The sequence below is a fragment of the Theobroma cacao genome, chromosome 1 (assembly GCF_053813885.1).
Source record: "Theobroma cacao isolate CCN51 chromosome 1, ASM5381388v1, whole genome shotgun sequence".
Lineage (NCBI taxonomy): Eukaryota > Viridiplantae > Streptophyta > Magnoliopsida > Malvales > Malvaceae > Theobroma > Theobroma cacao.
The window spans coordinates 10,303,469-10,325,504 of NC_142639.1; the positions used below are offsets into that span (position 1 = coordinate 10,303,469).

General features: G+C 33.4%; 2 protein-coding genes across 4 annotated transcripts; both read left to right on the forward strand.

Annotated features, from left to right (window-relative positions):
- Positions 1-4,344: 4,344 nt before the first annotated feature.
- LOC18612208 (BTB/POZ domain and ankyrin repeat-containing protein NPR1-like) lies at positions 4,345-14,286 on the forward strand. Of its 2 annotated transcripts, XM_088806961.1 has the most exons (5): positions 4,345-4,805; positions 4,960-5,665; positions 12,534-13,290; positions 13,536-13,688; positions 13,823-14,286. In XM_088806961.1, the coding sequence occupies exons 2-5, from the start codon at positions 5,105-5,107 to the stop codon at positions 14,101-14,103; spliced, it is 1,752 nt and encodes a 583-aa protein (XP_088663087.1). In that variant the 5' UTR covers positions 4,345-4,805; positions 4,960-5,104; the 3' UTR covers positions 14,104-14,286. The 2 variants fall into 2 exon arrangements, with proteins under 2 accessions (XP_088663087.1, XP_007048936.3); XM_007048874.3 differs by having other exon boundaries at positions 4,345-5,665.
- Positions 14,287-15,649: 1,363 nt separating this feature from the next.
- LOC18612210 (uncharacterized) lies at positions 15,650-21,557 on the forward strand. 2 transcript variants are annotated; one of them, XM_007048876.3, is made up of 9 exons: positions 15,650-15,805; positions 17,035-17,248; positions 17,494-17,582; positions 17,663-17,801; positions 20,074-20,148; positions 20,238-20,359; positions 20,460-20,535; positions 20,662-20,721; positions 21,156-21,557. In XM_007048876.3, exons 2-9 carry the CDS (start codon positions 17,135-17,137, stop codon positions 21,282-21,284), a joined length of 804 nt encoding a protein of 267 aa, XP_007048938.1. In that variant the 5' UTR covers positions 15,650-15,805; positions 17,035-17,134; the 3' UTR covers positions 21,285-21,557. The 2 variants fall into 2 exon arrangements, with proteins under 2 accessions (XP_007048938.1, XP_007048939.2); XM_007048877.3 differs by having other exon boundaries at positions 15,661-15,805; positions 17,100-17,248.
- The last annotated feature ends 479 nt before the right edge of the window (positions 21,558-22,036 follow it).

The following is a 22,036-nucleotide window of genomic DNA, read 5'->3' on the forward strand; positions in this document are numbered from 1 at the left end:
GATATGTTCTCAAGTATCACCGGTCTTGCTATTGAATTGCTTAAATTTTGGGCTAGTATAATCCTTAGGATATGACTTGGCAATTACGTTAGTAGAATAAGGCGACTTAAGATTAAACTCTGAAAAGTTGAGACTTTCGTTTTTTTTATCGAGCAACTTTTCAAGCTCTTTCTTTGTGACAAAGCTTTAAGTAGAGGCTGAAGGAGTTGCTATAATGAGATTGTCAATAATAAAGGTATTAGTGGTATTAAGGAGTGAGTTAGTTGTGCTCTCTCCATTTCCTCCATTTCTATTTGTATTGTTGACCACACTAACTACATTTTCACCATTATAGGTTGGCATTAGTTAAGGTTGAGAAGTTGTAACAATTGAGGATGCAAACTAGGTGATGGTCTTTATCATCTGCTTATTGTTTTCCTCTAGCACTTGCATCATTTCTTGGGAAGCTTGGAGCATTTTCATGAGCTTTTGGACATAGGTGGGGACGGTTGTTTCTTGGTTGTTAGGAGAATTCTCCATATCTTCTGACAAGAAATTTTTTAGCAACTTTTTCACTTACTACAATCACTCATCCCTAGTGGAGTCACTAAAATATAAAGAGTTCTTCTAGTAAGAAGAGATGACGTGTTGCAAGAAGTGAAGCACAATGCACTAGAGACAATAGAGATGAAGACTATAGAAGTCCTTGAAGTGTAAATGCTTTAGTGGCAGGTGGTGAGATTATGAGATTATGGAAAAAGTTAAGTAGAAAGAATAGTTAAAAGAACTTTGAGAGAATTTTGAGGATAGTCTTTACTGAGCTTATGATTCTTTCTAATTATCCCCAACCTCAAGGCTCTCATATTTGTACTAAACATGAGTGTTTTCTTAGGAGCGATTAGGAGAATACATTCAATTATGTGATAACGTGCTTATCATGAAAGAGCATGTTAAAGAACGACTTATTGGATATGAAGTTTAATCATGGAAGAACGTGTTTATCATGGAAAAGCACATTAAAGAACGACTTATAAGATATTAAGCGATTGACTATGTAGTTGGGTAGTGGGTGTAAGTTTTGGGTAGTGGAGTAATGACACTTGATAGTGTGTAAAATGTACTCTTAAGGAAAAAGAAAGAAAATGGTAAAGAACATGTGTTTCAGAAAATGGTAAAGAACATGTGTTTTAAAAAAAGGTTAAGAGGAAATCCTTTTAACTATATCCGTATCTAAGCCACCAAGCCAAGCTCTCTAGAACATCTCAAATGTAAAGATAACTTATGAACCTTGTCACTCGTTCTGTAGTGTAATATATGAAATAGCTGTTCCACCTTTGTTCCTATTCTATAACACAATACTTCAAGAAATAATAGTTAACTAAAATTAGGTATTTATAACTGGAAGGATGAATCGACTCTAATTATCGAAAGTGATTCGAGTAATGAGGTTAAGTGGATTAGGGATCCTCATAAAGTCCTTGGAAGATGAGGAATTGGCTGATTCAAATCGAAAGGTTTAAGGAAACAATTAACTCATGGGATGTCAGGCATATTAAAAGGGAGGCCAATCAAAGTATAGATGATCTTGCAACAGGTGGGATCCAATTACAAACCAAGGATCTTAAAGTGTTTCAGTAAGCTACCTTGCTATCTTTTCTGTTTTTGCATTTGTCTAGACATGATTTTTTTTATGGTGGTGCAGGTGACTCTGTGGTGTATGTCTTTGCTAGAGAACAGGCAGGTCCTCTCTTTGTGTGTTCATGCATTAATTGGGAATTTTGTTTATGCTTTAGTGTACAACTTTGTACATGTTTTTACTTATTTTAGTTCTTCGGGTTGTTGGGTTTATTAGGGGCATTGTTGTTGTCTTGGTTTATTTTGTTATTTTGTTTTTGTGTTGTAGACTTGTTTTGTTTATCAGTTGTCTTTTGGGGAAGCAGGGGTGATATTTTTTGGTGTAAACAGTGGGTGTGTAGTCTATCATGCCGGTGCTGGTGGTTGGGTTTAGATGTAAAGGTTCCCTCTGTTGAAAAAAACTATTTCATTTTTTCCTTCATATTGAAAGCAAGTTGATAATTTTCAAAATAAAAAAAACAAATTGTGCCTTCTTCTTTATTTGAATTTTGATTTTTGTTTGATATTAATTACTACATATAATTGTAAATATTTTTTATATAATAAATAAAAATTAAAAATATAATGAGTAAAAGAATCTGTTTTCATCACTCAAAAAAGTGTTATGACTTCTGTACTTATATATATATATATATATATTTGATATCATGTGCACACATATGAATACTTGTTTTTTTCTTTATTTTTTCAATAATAATTATATAAATATAAATGTTTTTAAATTATAAAGTTGGAAATATAAAAATTAAAATTTTGTATTCAATACTATTAAAATTAATAAAAACAATTTTAATGAAACTAATTCAATGCAATTAGAATTTTCATTTACAAATTAGATAAATATTATTAATATTTAAAATGACAATTTAGAGTTGCATTTAGCAAGTGTGCCTACTTAATTTGAAATTTATATGTGTCTGAAACTGCTACATACAATAGTAAATACTATTTATATAATATTATTACAAAAAACTATTTATATAAATATTAAAAGTAATTTAGAATGACAAATGAAAATTTAGAAATATAATGAGTAAAAATATCCGTTTTTATCAACCAAAATTTTTTAATTTCTGAATATATATATATATATATTTATAATTTTATTCTTAAGTTCCATAAGCCACAAAAATAAAGTGAATAACCTTTCGGAATACAACAAAGGGAGGAACGCTTGGAGCAATCTAAGTCATTCAACTCTTCAAGCAATTAATTAAATCCGATTCTCTCTCCAAGCAATCCAATCTCTTCCAAAAAAGAGTGAAGAATCATAGTGAAAACAATATAAGAGGAGCACGTGCTCCTCCTTTCAAGGAATCATGTATTCTCTTTTATTATACAAACAATTAATGTCTTCATCTGATTAAATATGTTAATTTCTTTATTCAGTAATTTGAATTTTAACTCAATTATAAAGTTTAAAAATCTAAAAGTAAAAAAAAAATATGTATGAAAACTAATTTTGAAATATTTAAAAAGTAAGACATCCAAAAAAAAATGAAACCGAAGAAATTAATTTTGAAATCTTAAAAAAGTAAGAGTACTATGTTTTAAAAAGAAAAAAAACAAAGAAAGAGGGTATAATTTTTGGGATATTGAAAACAAAGATAGATAAAATGGGATGGAAGGAGTGATAGATATATTAAGATTAAATAATAGTTTAATTATCTTAATTTATCCGATAAAAACGATTTTAATAAGATTATGAGATACTTAAATCAAAATTTGATGTTATTAGAAAAGAAAAGAAAATGAAGAAACTGTTATAATTTATTTTCTATTTTTTTAATTATATTTGGAAACTGTTCTTTTTTTAAATTTAATTATTTGTTTTTTCTTATTAATTATGTTTGGAGTGTAATTGGAAATAGAAAATGATAAACCTTTTAGTCATAAGTTCCTTTTTTGTTAAGAAAAAAGGGAAACATGAGTTTTTGTTTGCAATTTAGAGGTGTTCTTGGACAGAGTCCGAACCTAACTCGATTAAATTATGTTATTAATAAATAATATATATTTTTTAAATTTTAATTCTAAACTGTTTGTAACTATAGAATAATATTTTTTAAGTATAATATTAAAAAAAGATCTTCAATTATTTAAAAAATTAAATTAATTTTTATTATTTTATTATATTTAATATAATTTTTATATTTTTATTTTAAATTAAATAAATTTTATAACTAATAGTTGATTAATTATTATTATATTATTTTTATATTAAGTGATAATGACATAACATATTGACAAATCATAATGAATTATGATATGACATGTTAATGTGATATTTTTATTATACAAAATGATAAGTGATATTTTAACTAATGATAATTAATTTATCATTAGTTATAAGAATCTATTTAACTAAAGATAAAAATATAAAAACTTGATTGATACATTAAAAAGATAAAATTTATTTAAAAATTTTAAAATAAATATAATATCTATTTTTGATTATTTTAATAATAAAATAAATGTAAAGTATTATGTCTATATTTTCGGAAAAATAGAAAAGAAGTAAGGAAAGTAGTGAAGAAAACAGGACAGTGATATTAATTTACTCTATTTTGATCGCGAAATAACACTTCTAGAAGCATACTAGTACCCTTTACCCTTCCTTATCTCAATCAAATCCTTGGCTTGGACAGAATATATACTTTGGGCAAAACTTTATAACAAGTTTACGCTGCCAAGTTTATTCTTTATTTTTATTACTATTTTAAAGGCTTTAACAGTTAGATTCATTGTAATCCACAAACACAACAAACTTCTGTTGGCAAATTCTTGGGAGAAACCACAAATCTTCCCCCAAGTGTCTCTACGATCTCTCCGTTTTCTTCTGTCCAATTTTGCTTTTCAGATATTTTCAGTATTTCGCCTTCAAGACGACCTCTTTTTTTTTTTTTTTGTGAATAAGACTTCTTATTTTTAAGTCAACTGTGTACGGTTTATTTAAAGCCTATGGCAGGTTTCCACAGCAGATCCATTTGCAGCTATTTGCTTGAGTAATTTTCAAGTAAAGTCATATCCTGTTTTGTACAACTAACCCTTTTGCTTGCTTTCCTTCTTGCCTTTGTTGTTTTTTTCTTTCAGAATTTGGCTTGTTCAGCTTATTTTTTGAGCAGGGGTTGTTCTTAATCTTTCACACTGTTGTTTCATGGTTTTGGAGATTCTGGGGTCTTTTTATCAACTGGGTAATTCATAAAATCTTCAAAATTTTCTTTGGTTACTTGGTTCTTACCAATTCTTAACTTCCTTTTTGGTAAAATAACCTTATTAACAATAATGCTCTGTTTCAAGGAGGCCAGCTCCTCTTGTGTACTAACCACTGTCTTCATCTGTCACCAGTTTTCTTCTTTCTTCTCAAGTACTATGGGGTATCTCTAATCTTCAGTTGTGGTAGAGCTTTTAACAAAGCTCCTTGAAACTTTGATTTTCTTTGATGGTTGGAAAAGCTTGTTAAGCTGAATTAGGATCCCTTAGATTCGCAAACATGGAATATGGGAATGAAATTTCATCACCATTAAGCTTTGCCCCATCCTCTTACTTATCGGATGGGTCTGGTGGTCACCTTATAGAAGCTGCCACAAGTACGGAAGACCCTGGGGCCAATCTTGAAATTCTGAGCCTGAGCAGGCTCAGCTGCAGTCTTGAAAAGTTGTTGGTCGATCAGGAATATGATTACAGCGATGCTGAGATAGTCGTGGAGGGCAACATTGCTGTGGGGGTGAATAGGTGCATATTGGCTGCGCGGAGCCAGTACTTCCATGAGCTTTTCAGGAAAGGGAGAGATGACAATTCCATGAATAAGGAAGGCAAACCACAGTATCTGATGTCAGAGCTAGTGCCTCATGGTCGGGTGGGGTATGAAGCCTTCAAAGTTTTCTTGAACTATTTATATACTGGAAAGGTTAAGCCGTCACCTAGGGAAGTCTCAACCTGTATGGACGATGCTTGTGCCCATGATGCCTGTGGTCCTCTGATTACTTATGCTTTGGAGTTGATGTATGCTTCTGCCACATTTCAGATGAAAGAGCTGGTTTTGCTTGTTCAGGTACGTAGCCCAAAAGTATGATACTTTCTTTTGTTTTGGAATCTTGAGGATAATCATGTGGCATGTTTTGGACGGCCTGATTTACTGAGTAGGTGGAATCTTTATATAATGTAGATGTATTATAAATGACTGCTTATGAACATACAAGGCTTATATCTACGCAACGGAGTTCTTTAAGGGAAAAGTGGTTTTGTGTAAGTTGAAGCAAAACAACATGTGGGAGTAGGGTTGTGTAAACTGTTATTTTAATTAGTTCGGTTTTAGGTGTCTAATAATTAAATTAATCGAATTCATATTTAAAACTAACTGAAACCGAATTAAATTATACAAATAATCGAACTAACCGAAACCGGACTGATTTGGTTAGTTCGGTTCGATTTTCAAAAACCTAACTTAACAAGTTTTTAAATTTTTTGTTTGTATATATTTATTTATATTGTATTTTTTAATAAATCAATATTACAAAAATATTAAAAATGATAATAAAAAATTATAATAAATAAAATGGATACTTATATAATTAAAGGGGAACTAAAGTGGAGAAGAGATTAGGTTTAAGATTTATTTTTTATGCAAAATCTTCATAATACTCTTACTTAAGTTCGGTTAGAAATTTTCCTAACCAAAATCGGACCGAATTAATTTTAATAATCGAACTATCCTAACCGAACTATCCAAAGAACCGAACTAATAGAATAAAAAAAACCGAACTCATTTCTATTCGGTTCGGTTTACATTTGCTCACTTCTAGTTGGGGGAATGAATTTGATTGTTATAAATTTTCATAAAAAATAAGCAAAAATATAAAATTGAAGGTGTTAAAGGACTAAACCCAATTAATGGAGTGAAAATTAAGATTATAATAGGTAAACAACACTGCCGTCTATAGTGGTTGACTTTATTTGAAGTAATCTATATGTCCAATGTTTGACTCTTTAATCAATTTGCTAATACCTTTATAAGGATCCGATCCAGCATAACCTGCATGATGCTCCATTAGATTCACACAAGCTGTAGCAAGACTCTCATAAGTGCTTTTGGACAATCAAATTAATTAAACCTCATAAAACAATGTGCCGAAAAATCGCATAAAATCATTATTTACAGGAGTCAGGATCACACCAACTAACAAGAATTACAAGATAATTCAATAAAGTTTACTACTCCAAAGAACCTCTCATAATTGCTAAACAAAGTGATCTCAATATAAAACTAGAGCACAAAAGGCTTCAACAACTCGAAAGATTTATCTTTTAGGCTCTAAAAGCTGTTCTTCAAGGTGTTTACCAACTCAATCTTCTGACTAGCCTTCCATCTTCTCTCCTTTCGAATTGGTTTTCAGCATTGCTTTCCATATTGGCATACTTGACAAAGCTTATCTGGTTTCACTATGACAAGAAGGCTTTCAATCAAGTCACCATATGTCATCTTAACCATTGAACTGTAGTTTACATGTCCTAATCTCTTGTGCCAATATCTGAGGTATCATCTTCAATAACAAATGCACTATGGTCTATTTCCATAAGATTCGGAGGATAACATTTGTTTTTCATCTTAACTGTCAACAATTCACATCCTGTGGGATCATATATAGTGCCTTGTTTACCTGTAAACAACAAGGCATAGTGATTGTCATCTAACTAACCTACACTAAGCAAGTTTTGGTCAGCTTCAGGTACATAAAGAACATTATTAATGAACTTAGTACCTGAAGGAGTATCAACGGCTACTATTCCAATGCCATCAATCTTCAAAAACACACCATTTCCAATTTTGACTCTGGCCTTGAAGCTTCTGTCTAACTCAAAAAATAGATCCTCATTGGCAGTAAGGTGATTCGGGCAACCATTGTCAATCAACCAAGTGTTTCTTCTCCCTAGTTAAAGCCATAAATAGCAACTTTTCAGACTCATCAGCTTGTTCAACTACCGCAGCTTTATCTTCATTACCATTTTTCTTTGCCTTGCAAACCTTTTCAACATGTTCTAGTTGGTTACATGACTTACATTTCACATTTGGTCTATCCCAACAGTATTTAGCTGTGTGATTTCTTTTCTTACAGTGAGAGCAAGGAGGGTATTTCTCTGATTGCTTTCCCTACTTCCTATTTTCAGCTTTGTTGCCCTTACTCTTGAGCTTCTTAGAACCACCGCACTTGACTCTCAAGCCCTTAGTCTTCACAACTAAGGCATTTTCAAAAGAGCCTTCACACCTGATGTCTCTTCTCTGCTCTTGGGCCAGTAATGTATTGATTAGTTCATTCACAGATATCCTTGTTAAATCCTTTGAGTCTTCTAGAGAAGAAATCTTAGCTTTGAATCTCTCTGGTAGACTCACAAGGAATATATTTACCACTTTTCTCTTAGTTACTTCCTCTCCCAACAATTTCAGCTGATTAACAATTCTTAGAACCTTATTTGCATAGGCTTGTATACCTTCATTATCTTTCATTCTCAATAATTCAAAGTCCCTTGAGAGATTAAAGACTTTAATCTGCTTGGTGCGATCAAAGAAAATAACCAAATAGCTTTTAAGCCTTAACAAGGAACACATCAAAACGCTAAGAAGAAAAGGAGTGCAAGTCTTAACATAAAGAAACGACATAGCAAGCTGTCGTTTAGCTAAAGCTAGTAACAAGAATATAATAAAACGGCAAGGAAGCTTGATGTTTAACTAATCAAGAACCATGAACTTAACAAAACAATCCCACACCCTTGTGTATTGCTGGAATTAAATTGGTAAAGTTGAAACGTCTTCGTTTTGGCTTAATCCCAATTGTTCTCCTGCTTCAAATGACCGTTGCTTCCCGCTAGAGCTTCTGATTCTGCTTCCATACTAGATTCATGATCATCTTTCAACAGTAACATCCTAGAATAGCAATGCTTTGAGGGCGCATGCGTACTAGTAATGACCTAGTTTTCTATGTTATAGCCAATTATAACTTAATCTTATTTTTCCATACAATAATTATTTTGATTTTGAAAGATAACATATATAAACAGTGCCTTGACGATAATCGGGCTTGTAAATTAGTTTTGATGTTTTTAACTTGACATGACACTAAATCAAAAATGATTGAAAATTTCTTATCATCCAATTGACTTTTAGGCAAATATTGTGTTTAAGGTTCTAAACAAGTAAGGAATACTTTGTAGGTGGAAGAATTGTTACCAATGAAACTAATTCACTTATTTTGTTCTTTGAATTTGTTGAACAAGTTTTTGCCTTTAGTCATAGATGTCTTGAGACATAAGAAACCATTAGCTTTCGTTATGCATTGCTCTTGTTTATCTTTCAGTTCATAGTCTTCAAGAACCCATGAGACTGTTGGAAGGTGATGGGCTCTCACACACTTGATAGGGAAGAGGAAGTTTCTAAAATATGAGAAAACTGGAATTCATTTGACTTTGCTCTACTTTGAAAATGACTAACCAAATGACTTAACTTGCATGCTGAATTACATAACTATTCATACAAGTTCAAAGGATGAATCCAGATAGAAAACTATGGGTTGCTTCTTTGAAACCACGAAATTGCATTGTTTCCATAAAAGAACACAAAATCGGTAGTACTTTTCCTATCATCGAGGTCTTCCGCAAAATCACTACCACAGTAACCCATCAACTTGAAATCATTAGAGGATGAATAAAAAATCCCATAGTCAAGTGTCCCTTTATTGTAACGAAGTATCCTCTTGGCTGCCATCATGTGTAATTTGGTGGGATTCTCCATGATACAGCTCACAATTCCAACTGCAAATAATATGTCTGGTTTTGCACAAGTCAAGTACCTTAAGCTTCCAACAAGACTCTTGAACATAGTTGAATCAATCTTTTCTTCATTTTTTTTGACCTTGGACAGTTTCGCTCCACATTCCATGGGGGTGTTAACGAACTTGCAATTAAGCATGTTGAATTTCTTGAGCACCTCCTTTGCATATCCTTCTTGAGAAATAAAGATGCCTTCTTTCATTTGTTTCACTTGGATTCCCAAGTTGTAAGACATAAGTCCCATGTCACTCATTTCAAATTCTTAAGCCATAGTCTCCTTGAATTCCTAAAACATCCTTGGATTGTTTCTAGTAAAGATGAGATCATCCACATAGATACAAACAAATAAGAAATCTTCATTTTCTTCTTTTCCATAAAGGACATACTCATGCTTGCATTGAGAAAATCCATTTTCTTGCAAGTATTTGTCAAGGCAACTATTCCAAGCCCTAGTATTTGTTTGAGCCCATACAAAGCTTTCTTTAGTTTCAACACTTTATCTTCTTGGCCTTTAACAACATATCCCATGGGTTGTTCGACACAGACATCCTCATCAACATGGCCATTTAGAAAAGCGGACTCAACATCCAATCGGTGATCTTCCAATGATTTTGGGCAGCAAGAGAAATCAATAATCGAATAGTTTTCAAGCGAGCAACTGGAGCAAATACCTCTTCATAATCAACTCCTTGCTTTTGTTTGTAGCCTTTAGCTACCAGCCTTGCTTTATATCTCTCCACTTCTCCTTCAGCATTTTTCTTAGCCTTGTACACCCATTTAACTCCAATAGTTTGATGGCCGCTTGGAAAAGATGTTAACTCCCAAGTGCCATTCTTCTCAATAGCTCGAATTTCCTCGTTCATGGCTTGAATCAATTTCTCCTCCTTCATGGATTCTTCAAAATTCAAAGGTTCAATGTCAGTGAATAAACAAAATAGATTTACATCTTTTAACCTTTGAGTTTCATTGTGAATGTCCTCAAGGTTTTGATATTTTGGGGTTTGTTCATTTGAAGATGACCTCGATGAAGATGAAAGTGATGATGGAAGTGGTAAAGTTGGAGTAGCTGCTTCCTCTTGAACCTTTTGAGTGAACCTTCATCTTCAAAATATGGGAAGAAATCATAAGACTCTTCTTCTTTAGAGTCCCAATTCTATGATGCATATTCATCAAACTCTATATCTCTACTAACCACGATCTTTTCACTGCTTGGAGTAAACAACTTGTATCCTTTTGAATTTTCATCCTTCATGAATTGCCAACATTCATGAATTCAAGTTTAATTTCCAACAGAGACATTGATTCATTACTTCATGATCATTAGTTCGAAGAATTAGCTTGGAGAAGTCTTCATCATTATCATTCCAACTAATAATCATAGTGTTCTTCTTGGGAGGAAATGCTAAACGGAGATTACTTTAATTCATATCTTTCTTTAAGTGTCTTTTTTTTAAAATAATAAAAAATTTGAATTCAACTCTTTGAATAAAAAATATATGTATCGAGCAAAAAAATATAAACACTTACCATCGAACCAAATGCTTGGACATAAAAATTTTTCTTTTGATCATTTTTCAATCCCATGAGCCCTTTAAGACTTTCTGCCAACATGGTCACTTGGTCATGTCCGTTTTCCATTTTTATTTTCTTCCTATGAGACTTTAAGAGTTATGCCTTTCTTCTTGATTGGCAGCTCCTCTTTTATTTAACAATCTCTACCCACGTTCTTGGTTGGCTTGTGAGGATTGTTCATGATCAGCTTTTAAGCTTTATAATTTTTAGCTTAAATAAAGCACCGTATACTTGCTCTCTAAGGAATAGGACTAGTTTTCTCCGGTGAAGAATGAAGGCATAGTTGTAGATTGTCCTTCATCAAGAGTGATTCTGACCACTTGAGCCATATAACACCTCTTCAAGGTTTTTCAAACTTAAGGAATTGGAGACCAAGCTTTGATAGCAAAGTAAAGTAACAATCCATTGGGGTTAATTAGATTGTTAAATATGTTATTAAAAAAAAAACAAAAATGTGTTAAAGAAAAAAGAGCAAAAATATGAAAGAATTAAGAGAACTGAGGCTGAAGTACGTATATTAAAGAGGGTGAAAAAGAAGAATAAATAAACAGCACAGTAATTTATACTGGTTTGATTCACTTGAAAGGAACTTCAATAATTTATAGTGATGATCTGATAGACGACTTAAGAAAAAAGTTCAGATAGATGATCTTGTTTCGTCCACCACTTAGTTTCCCCTCTGTAGGTTCTAATGAAGCGTGTCTTTGATTGCTTTTTCCATACACCAAAGAAAAACTTAACGATGTCATCCACCAAATGCTCAAACCTACTCGTTTGACCCAACAACCGGCGACTCTTCTCTAGTCTTATGCTAGAACTTCCAAGTTAGGATTTCCTTGCATGCATCCCATGCACCAAACTTGAAAAGTTCCAGCTTACTTACACAAGTTTTATTCATTGAGGTTTATATGTTTTCTGATTGAAGTACTGCTTTGATTGACTGAAATGCATACGTTATGAAAATTATGTTATCATATTCTTATGTAGCTATAATTTTAGTTGATTGGATACTAGTATGGCAGCACAAATTCTCGTTGAATTTCACTTCCTGTTCTTTGTTTTTTTTTTCTTTTTAGTGCATGAATCTTTTGTCTAATTTAATAGTTGCAGTGTTTTGGAATCTAAGCAACTATAAAATGCTTCTATTGTCTCAAATGCATATTGATGCTAAGTTATATTATGTTCTCAAAAGTTATGAAACTGAACTGTCGAATGATTGCTCAGAGAATTTTTTCTTTTCTATCTCTTGGTATCTGCTAAAAGTTAAAGCAGTGCAAATTTGGGTAAAACCATATTCTGATGATCAATCTTGCTTAGTTTTAACTAGCATGCTTTCTTTCCTTTAATTTTCTGCTCATTATACTACATTCTTAGAACTATAGTCAAGCCATAGGCAGCCACCCTGGGGCATGTTTACTCGATGAATGATAGACTTATAGTTATTTTCAGTTGATGAATGATAGACTTAGTTCTTTGTATTTGGCCTTTAGGAAGATGTCTGACTCAACTTCCTTCTATTAATGAAGCGCCATCTTTTGAACTCTGTCGGGAAGGCACTTGTGGAAGATGTAATCCCAATTCTTGTGGCCGCTTTTCACTATAAACTTAACCCGCTTCTATATGACTGCATCCAAAGAGTGGCAACATCGGATCTCGATGATGCATGTTTAGAGAAAGAACTTCCTGGGGAAGTTTATCACGAGATCAGATCAGTCCGTCTCAAATCTCATAAGCAAGAGGCTGAGCCAGGTGCAGTGGAGCTAGACCCAATGCTTGAAAAGAGAATCAGGAGAATTCACAAGGCATTGGACTCTGACGATGTTGAACTGCTCAGGCTTCTTCTGACGGAATCCAATGTCACATTAGATGATGCATATGCACTCCACTATGCTGCTGCCTACTGTGATCCTAAGGTTGTTAATGAGGTGCTCAGTCTTGGCTCGGCTAATGTCAATCTTAGGAACCCCCGAGGGTACACGGTTCTTCAAGTCGCTGCAAGACGTAAGGAACCATCAGTGCTGGTGGCCCTGCTGAATAAGGGAGCCTACGTGGCAGAGACTACACCTGATGGCCAAACTGCTGTCGCGATTTGCAGGAGACTAACTCGGCCCAAGGATTATAATGAGAACAAAAAGCAGGGGGAGCTATCCAATAAAGATCGTCTGTGCATTGATGTCCTTGAGAGAGAGATGCGGAATTCAGTAGAATCTTATAATCAGAGAGTTTCATCACAAGTGATGCATGATGATTTACACATGAAACTGGATTACTATGAAAATCGAGGTAATTAAAATTCTGAAATTTTTTATACTGCTAAATAATTCTGAAAACTTGTTGCTGGAACAAGACCTTAGATACCTACACAGAGGTTACACCCGTAATAGCAATAGGGGCTGATATTTGCAATCTCTATATAAGTCAGGCCTAGGCCTTAATTTAATCCAGAAAATGATATTAATGTACTCAGGATTTTTGGTTCTTCTAGTTGTTGAATGCGTGCAAGTGCTAATAATTTTTTGTTTTGGCAGTCTCATTTGCGCGGTTGTTGTTTCCTGCTGAAGCCAAGCTGGCTATGGAAATCGCAGATGCAGATTCAAACATAAGGGAAGTAAATTTGAATGAATCACCTAGCATACAGACCAAAAGGCTTCAGTTGAGACTGCAAACCCTGCTTAGAACAGGTACCTACCATCATCCGCATGACCTGTTTTAGTCATGACACTGTGATTTGCAGTAACTAATCTGGTTTCTCCTTCACTAACTTTGAGCATTTTCTGAGTTTCCTTTCTCTATTTTGTTCAACTCTAAATGGCAGTGGAAACTGGGAGGCGCTACTTTCCACTTTGTTCAGACGTGCTTGACAAGTTTCTGGTGGATGATATGTCTGATCCTTCCTTAGTTGAGGAAGGAAGTTCAGAAGAGCAGAGACTGAAGAAAAGGAGATTCACAGAACTGAAAGAGGAGCTGCAACAGGCATTTTACAAGGACATAGAACAAAAGAAAAGGTCGACTTTGTCCCCATCATGCTCAGCCTCCTCATCTACTGCTAAAGAGGGTGCTGCTGCTGCGCCGCGTCACAAAACTAGAAGGAAGTGATTTTATTTTTGATTTGATTTAATTTAGAGTTACTCTTTTTCTTTGTAGGTGGAACTGGAAATTATAAGAATTGAGCAAGTTCTGTTAATATTTACTAATGCACAGCCTAGCGTTGGATTAAATATAAATGTGCTAACATGAGTATTGTAATTTAATTAAAATTAAGATTTACTATTCCTCTCATCTTATTTTTGGGTCCATCTTTCTTCTTGCTAAAAATTTTAAAACTTTAAATATAAAATTGACGATATGCTAAAATCTTCCTACAAAGAATCCATGCGGATAAATGGATCAAATGGCAAGGGACTCCATTCTTTTGTATGTTGCTCGAATATGATAAGGTGGATTCTCCATTCTTGTGCATGTTTCATATTTTTCGGCTCCTTGATGTCACTTTATTTTTCTAAACTAGATTTTACATTTTTGTTGGATCACACCATATTTTCAAGTTGTATCATCTGGTGAAATTTATCTTATTTGTATATTTGTATATTAGTGACGTTGAACAGACAATCTAATACAATATTTTTAAAAAAATGATAAGGGATTCTTACCGTAACGATAATGCATATTATATCAAACGTTTTAAATGAAATAAATAAATGTTTCAATCTCATATTTAACAGGCATGAGATCTTAAAAAGCTTGTAAGTCTAGATGTTGCACCCATCGAGATTAATTTTTTGAAGAGACAATAATGATATTGTAACAAAGTGATGTTAGGTCAAACTTAATTTAGATTTGATTCAGTAAGAGCACCTAGGTTAAATTATCATATTTGTCCTCCCTCTTTTATGTTCATAGGGGTTTACCCCTATGCTCTTATTGAATATGATTTTAATCTTAAAAAAAACACATTAGACTTGATTTGTGCCTCTATCTCTAGAGAGAAAGGAAATAAGATGGATGAGACAGATTGTTATATTTGAAAATAAATAAATATTTTATTAATGTAAACATTACATATCTAATCAGATTTCTTTTTAAAGAGAAAGTAACAATTCCGTAAGACATATTAGTGACTCAGACACATTTATTCTAATTAGTAATATTCCTCATGATGTAAATGCAAATTTAAAAATTAACATGTCTTAGTTTTATAATATATTGAATGAAATTAAAATAAATATAAAATATAAATTAATATGTCTTTCATATCAAGTGAACAATGAACTAAAAGATTGAGAGGAATATAATTAGAAAGTTGTTATTATAGTATTTAATTACAAGTGATATAATCGACGCTAATTATTGTCAAATCAGGAAAAAAATAAAATATTTTCCAAGGATAGCAAATCTTCTTTTTCTTTGGATTGTACAATTTTGTATTACTATTATTCACGTGGAATGGATGCGTGTTGGCTTTACGCAAAAGCATTCTTTTCTTTGTGCCTTTCTGAGTTTTGAGTGAGTTCCCGATTGGTTACTTCTCATTTCGAACTAAATCATTGCCATACATAATTGAAAACGAATATAACCATCGATTATTATAATTATAATTTTCTAGTTATTATTATCCCTCTATATATATATATATATATATATATATATATATATATATATATTCATCATTTCCAAAATAAAAAGCAAAAGAAAATTACGCAGAAATACAGTAGCTTCTGTCTCTCTCCTTCTCTTTGCCCAAAACCAAATCCCTGATTTCTTCCACGATTTCCGCTGATTTTTACTTTCTCCGATTCCGGTACTCCTATTATCCTCTCCTTCATTTTCTTTCTTTCTTTTTCCTTTTCGGATAAGTAAATTTTTATTTTATTTTATTTTTTTCATTTCTTGCTCTGTTTTGTATAATCTTTTTTGTTTTGATAGTAATATTATTGGAAATATTTGATCATACAGTAATGCCTGGTTCGTGGTTTTTCTGCGTTGATGATTATGTTGAATAGATATGTTTCCCAAGTTTAAACTTGTAGGAATGATCGAATTAGTTGCCTTCAATCAGTGTTATTTCAATATTTAATATTATTATTTTTTAGGAGCTTAAATGATAATGGATGCAATAGGCTAAGGGTTATAAGTTAATCTTGATTAGTTTTTCGATGCCTAGTGAAGAAATTGTATTTTCTTCTGGTACATGCAATGGCTGCAAACGAATTGATGTGAAAGCTTGGTTTTATGTTCTGTTTCTTCATGCTTAGGCCTCATATGGATTCTTTTTTTATAAACTGCACAGCCTTTTGCCAGGAAACATAGTAGACTGAATCTTTGATACGGGAAAGAAATCCTGAGTCTTTTATGTTGTCTTGTATTATTTAATCTAAACCTTCTTTGCTGTAAGATATGCTATTTAATGGCAATTTATCGCATGATACTAAAGCACTATTGATGTAGATGGAACGTTTTGTGTTAAAATGAACCGATCATGCATGCTATTTGAACTTGATGTCTTGACCTTGTTCAACATCCCCAAACTTTGAAGGAATTCTTTCATCCATAATATGCACCACCAATATTACCTGTGCTCAAGATTGAAATGCTTTAGATATTCTTTTACTACCATGCAGATCTAAAGTTATATGCTGATCAATTTTAAGAATAGAATATTGCTCAATGGCTTTGAGGATTCGCCTGTGTTCATAGTGCTAAGTCTCTTTTGCATACATAATGTACAGTTTCACATCTTAGCCATCCTCCCTTTGCCCTATTTTTCCTCTTTTTCAATGATTGGGAAGAAAAAATTATATAATCCTTTAAAAATCGTGATATGATTTTCTGATAGTCTTTCATATATGGTGAACAAAGTGGTCCATACTGTTTTTTCTTGCATAGAATGGAATGCAAAGTGGGGCATATATTATATATAAAGGTCAAGTGCATTATGATTCAAATCAGAGCAATTTTTAGTCAGAGCATAAATTTTTTATGATGTTCATTCTGTTCTTAAAATTGTGTTACATCCTGTTCATCATAAAGAACGAGAAGAATACAGAATTGAAGAGGCAACGGAAAATTCATCTTGTTAGACTGATTGGCTGCAGAATGTGTTGTAATCCTGGTTTCTAAAAAGGCAACTATGGAGATAAAATCTTACCAGAATCAGGCTGAGATGCTGCTAAAGGAATATTTACTAGCAGATTCCTTCATCCCATACACATCAGTTATTGGTGGAATTTGTGCTTGCAAGATGGTATGTTTCCTAATTGATTCATTTTTCAGTTTGAAAATTATTCAGTTGAGTTAGATTGACGATTTGGGTGATATATATGAAGCTAATCTTTTATCGTTTTCTTTAATTATGAATCTTTTTCATTGAGTTTTTGTTTCTTTTTAGTTCTTTTATTTCTCTTATTTCTTCTGTTTAAGCCTTTTTTCCCCTCTTCTACTATCTTTTCCTTTTTTTCCGCCCAATTTTAACCATTATTCCTTTTTCAGGTCTATGATCTTACCCAGTTGTTTAGCACTGTTTACTTTAAGAGCTATCCTAGCCTATCAAAAGTCCAACGCACTGAGTGGAGCAACCGGTGACTGATATTTTCTAGCTTGGTTATGTTATTATTTATTTTTATCGATACAGAATTTAATGTCTGGATGGTTTATGCAGATCCATATCAACCGTTCATGCCATTTATATAACAGTCATGTCCTTGTACTTCGTATTTTGGTCAAATCTCTATTCTGACCACCAATATGCTGGCCTGATTACTTTTCGCAGTTCTGCACTTTCTACATTCACTTTGGGGGTGAGGATGCCTTTTTCTTTTCATCTTCAAATGAAAAGTTATGGAATTGAGATAATATTTTAAGCATTTAAATCTGGTCTTTTATGCTCGGCATTAGAATATTGGATATTACATTTGAAGTTTGATCTGCCTTGCCCTTAAGAACATGTCTTCCTCGTGATAATTGTTTTAGTCATGCACTTTGGTACATAAATCCCACCAGAATGGTTTCTTTTAAGCATGTGTAGTGCATCTTTGAGAAGGAGCAATTAAGTGCTAAGTTTTCATCATTGAATTAAATTTTGATTGAATGGAAGTACTTCTAATATGATTTTATCTCATTTCCATCAATAGGACAGATAATTGTAAATTGCTGTTGATATCTTATTGTGAAATTGACCTCCAATTTACAGAGGATTGCAATGAGGAGTTTATCATATGTATCTGTGTAATATGCCACCCTTGATTATGCCTGCAATACTGCAGTTCTTTTGTTTTAATGTGGTTAAGGCTCTCTGCCATTTGGTTTCCTAGCCCCTATCAGGATATAAAATGTATCTCTTGCACAAAATTTTTGTTTGTGTGTGAAAGAAGCAATATAATCATGGTGCAAAGATACGCATTCTTGTTTATAGCATTTTGCCAACTTTTAACAAATGGAACTTTGAGCGTAAGTGGTGGACTTTACGAACTCAAGGTCAAACTCTGGCATTGAAACTTTATACTAAGCTGGGCTCAAATTTTCTTAGAGATTTGCTAGGCTTGGCTAAATTTACCTGTGGTGTGCGATTAGGGAAACATGCCTTGGAAAACTACTTATCAGAGTAAATATCACGTATGTCACCTGTAGCTAGCTTCTGATAAACATATTTCCCATGATTGCAAATTTGCAATTAAAAACTCCATCTCCAACATTATCAATGTACAATCTCAGTCTGTGTCTGTCCATGAGGCATGGCTCACTCCTTGAATAACTAAATCACATATGTCGTGATTTCACATCCATTATCTTCATCAACCAATGGACAACTGGTGGAGTGCTAGGTCAATGCAGATCTGTCTCTCTTGAAGCTGATCAGTGGCAACGGAAGCACCCGAGCATATAGGACTGCCATGCTTTCTTGTCTATTTTTAATATTCTTTTTTGAAAATTTTTTTAAGAAGGTGAACTTTTGAGAGTTTAGGTTGCTTGCCTTGTTCACTTCTTGTTTGGTCCTTGATTTTGATTTTTCCTAAAAGATATCTTCTTTTTCTTTTTTCAAATATATATAGAAATTGCAAGGGTAAAACAGAAACGGTTTTCACAGACAATTATGGCTGTGATAGACTGTAACAACATTCAGTTGTGGTCATTACGCACTGTGATCATTGTTATTTGAATACCCAGCAATATAGGGTCAGTAGTGGCCACGGAGGCTGCTGCAACTGCAAAGGAGCAGTTTTGGCAATTATTTATAAATTCGAGTGTTCTTAGATTGAAACCCTTGTAAATTTTGTATCCTTTTCCAACAGCATTTCCCCAGCCTACTCATAGTCATTTATAATTTTTAAGGTATGCTTAATTTGATGGCCTTACCTTTGTTCACTTATATGTTATGTTAGGCTTTGGCTATGACGCTTCTTGAATCACCTTGCAATTAGTTTTAAGTGGCAAATTAGTCCAGGTCAATATGCTTGGAGCATGTCCAGTTGGAACAGCAGACCTAGGGAAGCAGTCACACCAATCTTCAATCTTCAACCTCAAACTTAAGCTTTTGCAAGCTCTGCCAAAGCCTTTTGGCCTATTATCTTGATTCTCATGACTAGGGTAACTAAGCCCTAGAAAACTTAACCAATAACTCTTACTCTATTGACATTTGTCAATAGTTTTATGCCAGGAAGCGCCACCCATATATCTTTAATAGGATTCAATTTCTAGAATAGGCTTGTTGTAGGATTGGTTGGAGTAGGCATTTGCTTGCCTTCAATTTTATACTGCAGAATGATGAACTATCAAATGAATGACTAAATAAATAAATAAACACAGACAGATAAGCTCAGAATGTCATGCAATTATTTACCAACCACAGACCAAGTTATTAAGCCTGTCTATCGAGTCAATTTCTTAATGTGGCTGGGAAACTAATTGTAGCACTTTATATGTACATGGAGTAATATTGCTGTCAATTCATCTTGCTGAAAATTTTCATTCTGTGTTAGCATTTCCTTTAGTTTATATTTCACCACCTCTAGCTGGCTTCTAATTAAATTAACCTTACATGCCATTTATTGAGGGTTTTTATTTTTTTGACAGGTGTCTGTTGGTTACTTCCTTGCTGACCTTGGGATGATCATTTGGTTTTACCCTTCTTTGGGTGGAATGGAGTATGTAAGTACTTTGTTGTTTGATTATAATCTTGCCTACTTTTTTCTTCTTATGAATCTGATGTAAATCAACCTAAAATCTTGTTATTTCAGGTCATTCATCATCTTCTGTCAGGAGCAGCAGTAGCATATTCTATGTTGACTGGGGAGGGTCAGCTTTACACTTTCATGGTACTCATCTCGGAGACTACAACCCCTGGGATCAACTTGAGATGGTAATATCTTATCCATGTACAAGTTCATTCCACCTATTCTGTTAATTTCAAAAAGAATATTACTTTACTCCATGTTAAGGATATTCCCGGTTTCATATAGGTATCTCGACACAGCTGGAATGAAGAAATCCAAAGCTTACTTAATCAATGGAGTTGTAATATTTGTGGCATGGCTGGTGAGTGAAATTTGTTTATTACTTTCTGATTTTCTCCTTTACTATTAATACTTGCATTGATGTGGAAGATTCCTTTGACAAATTTTTCTGGCAATTAAATATAATGAAGTATGATATTTTTGGCAGGTTGCTAGAATACTCCTGTTCATGTATATCTTTTACCATGTCTACTTGCACTATGATCAGGTAAAAAAAAATTCATGCAAAACTTTATCTGATATCAGCTGTAGGTGTGTATATTCTTTACTAGCATACTTGGTTTTTTTAATCTAAAATTTTTAAAACTCTTAAATTCTAAATATTAAACTGTTGATCTATTTCACATTAGCTGACATATACTGTAAGTAATGTTGAGAACATAGGTCACACGAGTATTTTAGTGTTCTGCTTGTTCTAAGAAGTAAGAAAACCTAACTGCACTTCAGAGCAGTAGTAATCTTGATGGAGTTGAACGTAATGTGCCAAAACCATGTAGGCATCGTTTTTAAAATGTTGACATGGGTTTGGCATTTGAATGTGTAATTATTATCCTATAGTTGTTTCATTTTTATTTTATTGGTCCAAGTCAATCTGTTTGGTCATTATGTTAACAGCATATTGTTGTTTTCTCCTTAAAACAGGTTAAACAGCTTCACAGCTGCGGGCTATTTTTAATATTTGTGGTGCCATTAGTCCTAGCAGTCATGAACTTAATGTGGTTTGGAAAGATCATCAGGGGATTAAAGAAGACATTAGCGAAGAGGCAGTGAAAGGTACATCGAAACTGACATTGGTGAAGTGACATCGGCAAACGAACAGGGTTTATTCATCGTCATAGTAGGCTAAATGTCCTGTGCATTCTCTGTTCCCCTCCCTCTCTTACCGTGTAAATGATACGAAGGGTATACCATACAAGCCGCCGCCATGGTTTTTGATTCAATGTGACAAATCATGTAATGCTGAAGCATAACTAAATCTGTATATGATCGGATACGAAACATGGATGGGAATGGTAAATTGCCACTGGCTGGTTTTTAAGAGAATGATTTGTTTCTTTTGGTGCAAGAAAGGACCTCCCATATCCCATCCACCTGACTTGAGCTTAGCGCCCAAAGTTAGAGACTAGTGTCTCATCGAAGGTCTTGCGCGTGGTTACCTTACCCTACCTGCTTTATTGCTTAGAAGAGTCAAGTTGGCCCAGGCTAGTGGGATTAGTGGCATAAATTACTTTATGCCTCAATCTTCCTCTCTCCTCTCTATTTCATAGACCCAATTCACTTGATTATGTTGTTCCATGTTGATCAGAAATAGGAAATTCCTTTACTAATCAGAATTTGATACGAATGTCAATAAAGTAGTATGTAAATGAGTGTCTAATACTAATCATTGGTAACTCTTATAGTTTTCAATTTATTATATTATTTTTTAATCTAAAGCTTGTACTTTACTCAATATGTTTTGAACCTTTTTATTATCAAATTGGACTTGGAGTTCAAATGCCTAATTAGGTTTAAGATCTAAG

Excerpts from the sequence above, each read along its gene's own strand:
- LOC18612210 (XM_007048876.3), top strand. The coding sequence starts at position 17,135 with ATGGAGATAAAATCTTACCAGAATCAGGCTGAGATGCTGCTAAAGGAA. Across the intron at positions 17,249-17,493 it reads GAATTTGTGCTTGCAAGATG|GTCTATGATCTTACCCAGTT; the intron begins GTATGTTTCCTA and ends TTCCTTTTTCAG. Across the intron at positions 20,722-21,155 it reads TCTACTTGCACTATGATCAG|GTTAAACAGCTTCACAGCTG; the intron begins GTAAAAAAAAAT and ends TCCTTAAAACAG.
- LOC18612208 (XM_007048874.3), top strand. The coding sequence starts at position 5,105 with ATGGAATATGGGAATGAAATTTCATCACCATTAAGCTTTGCCCCATCC. Across the intron at positions 13,291-13,535 it reads GGATTACTATGAAAATCGAG|TCTCATTTGCGCGGTTGTTG; the intron begins GTAATTAAAATT and ends TTGTTTTGGCAG. Across the intron at positions 13,689-13,822 it reads GCAAACCCTGCTTAGAACAG|TGGAAACTGGGAGGCGCTAC; the intron begins GTACCTACCATC and ends TCTAAATGGCAG.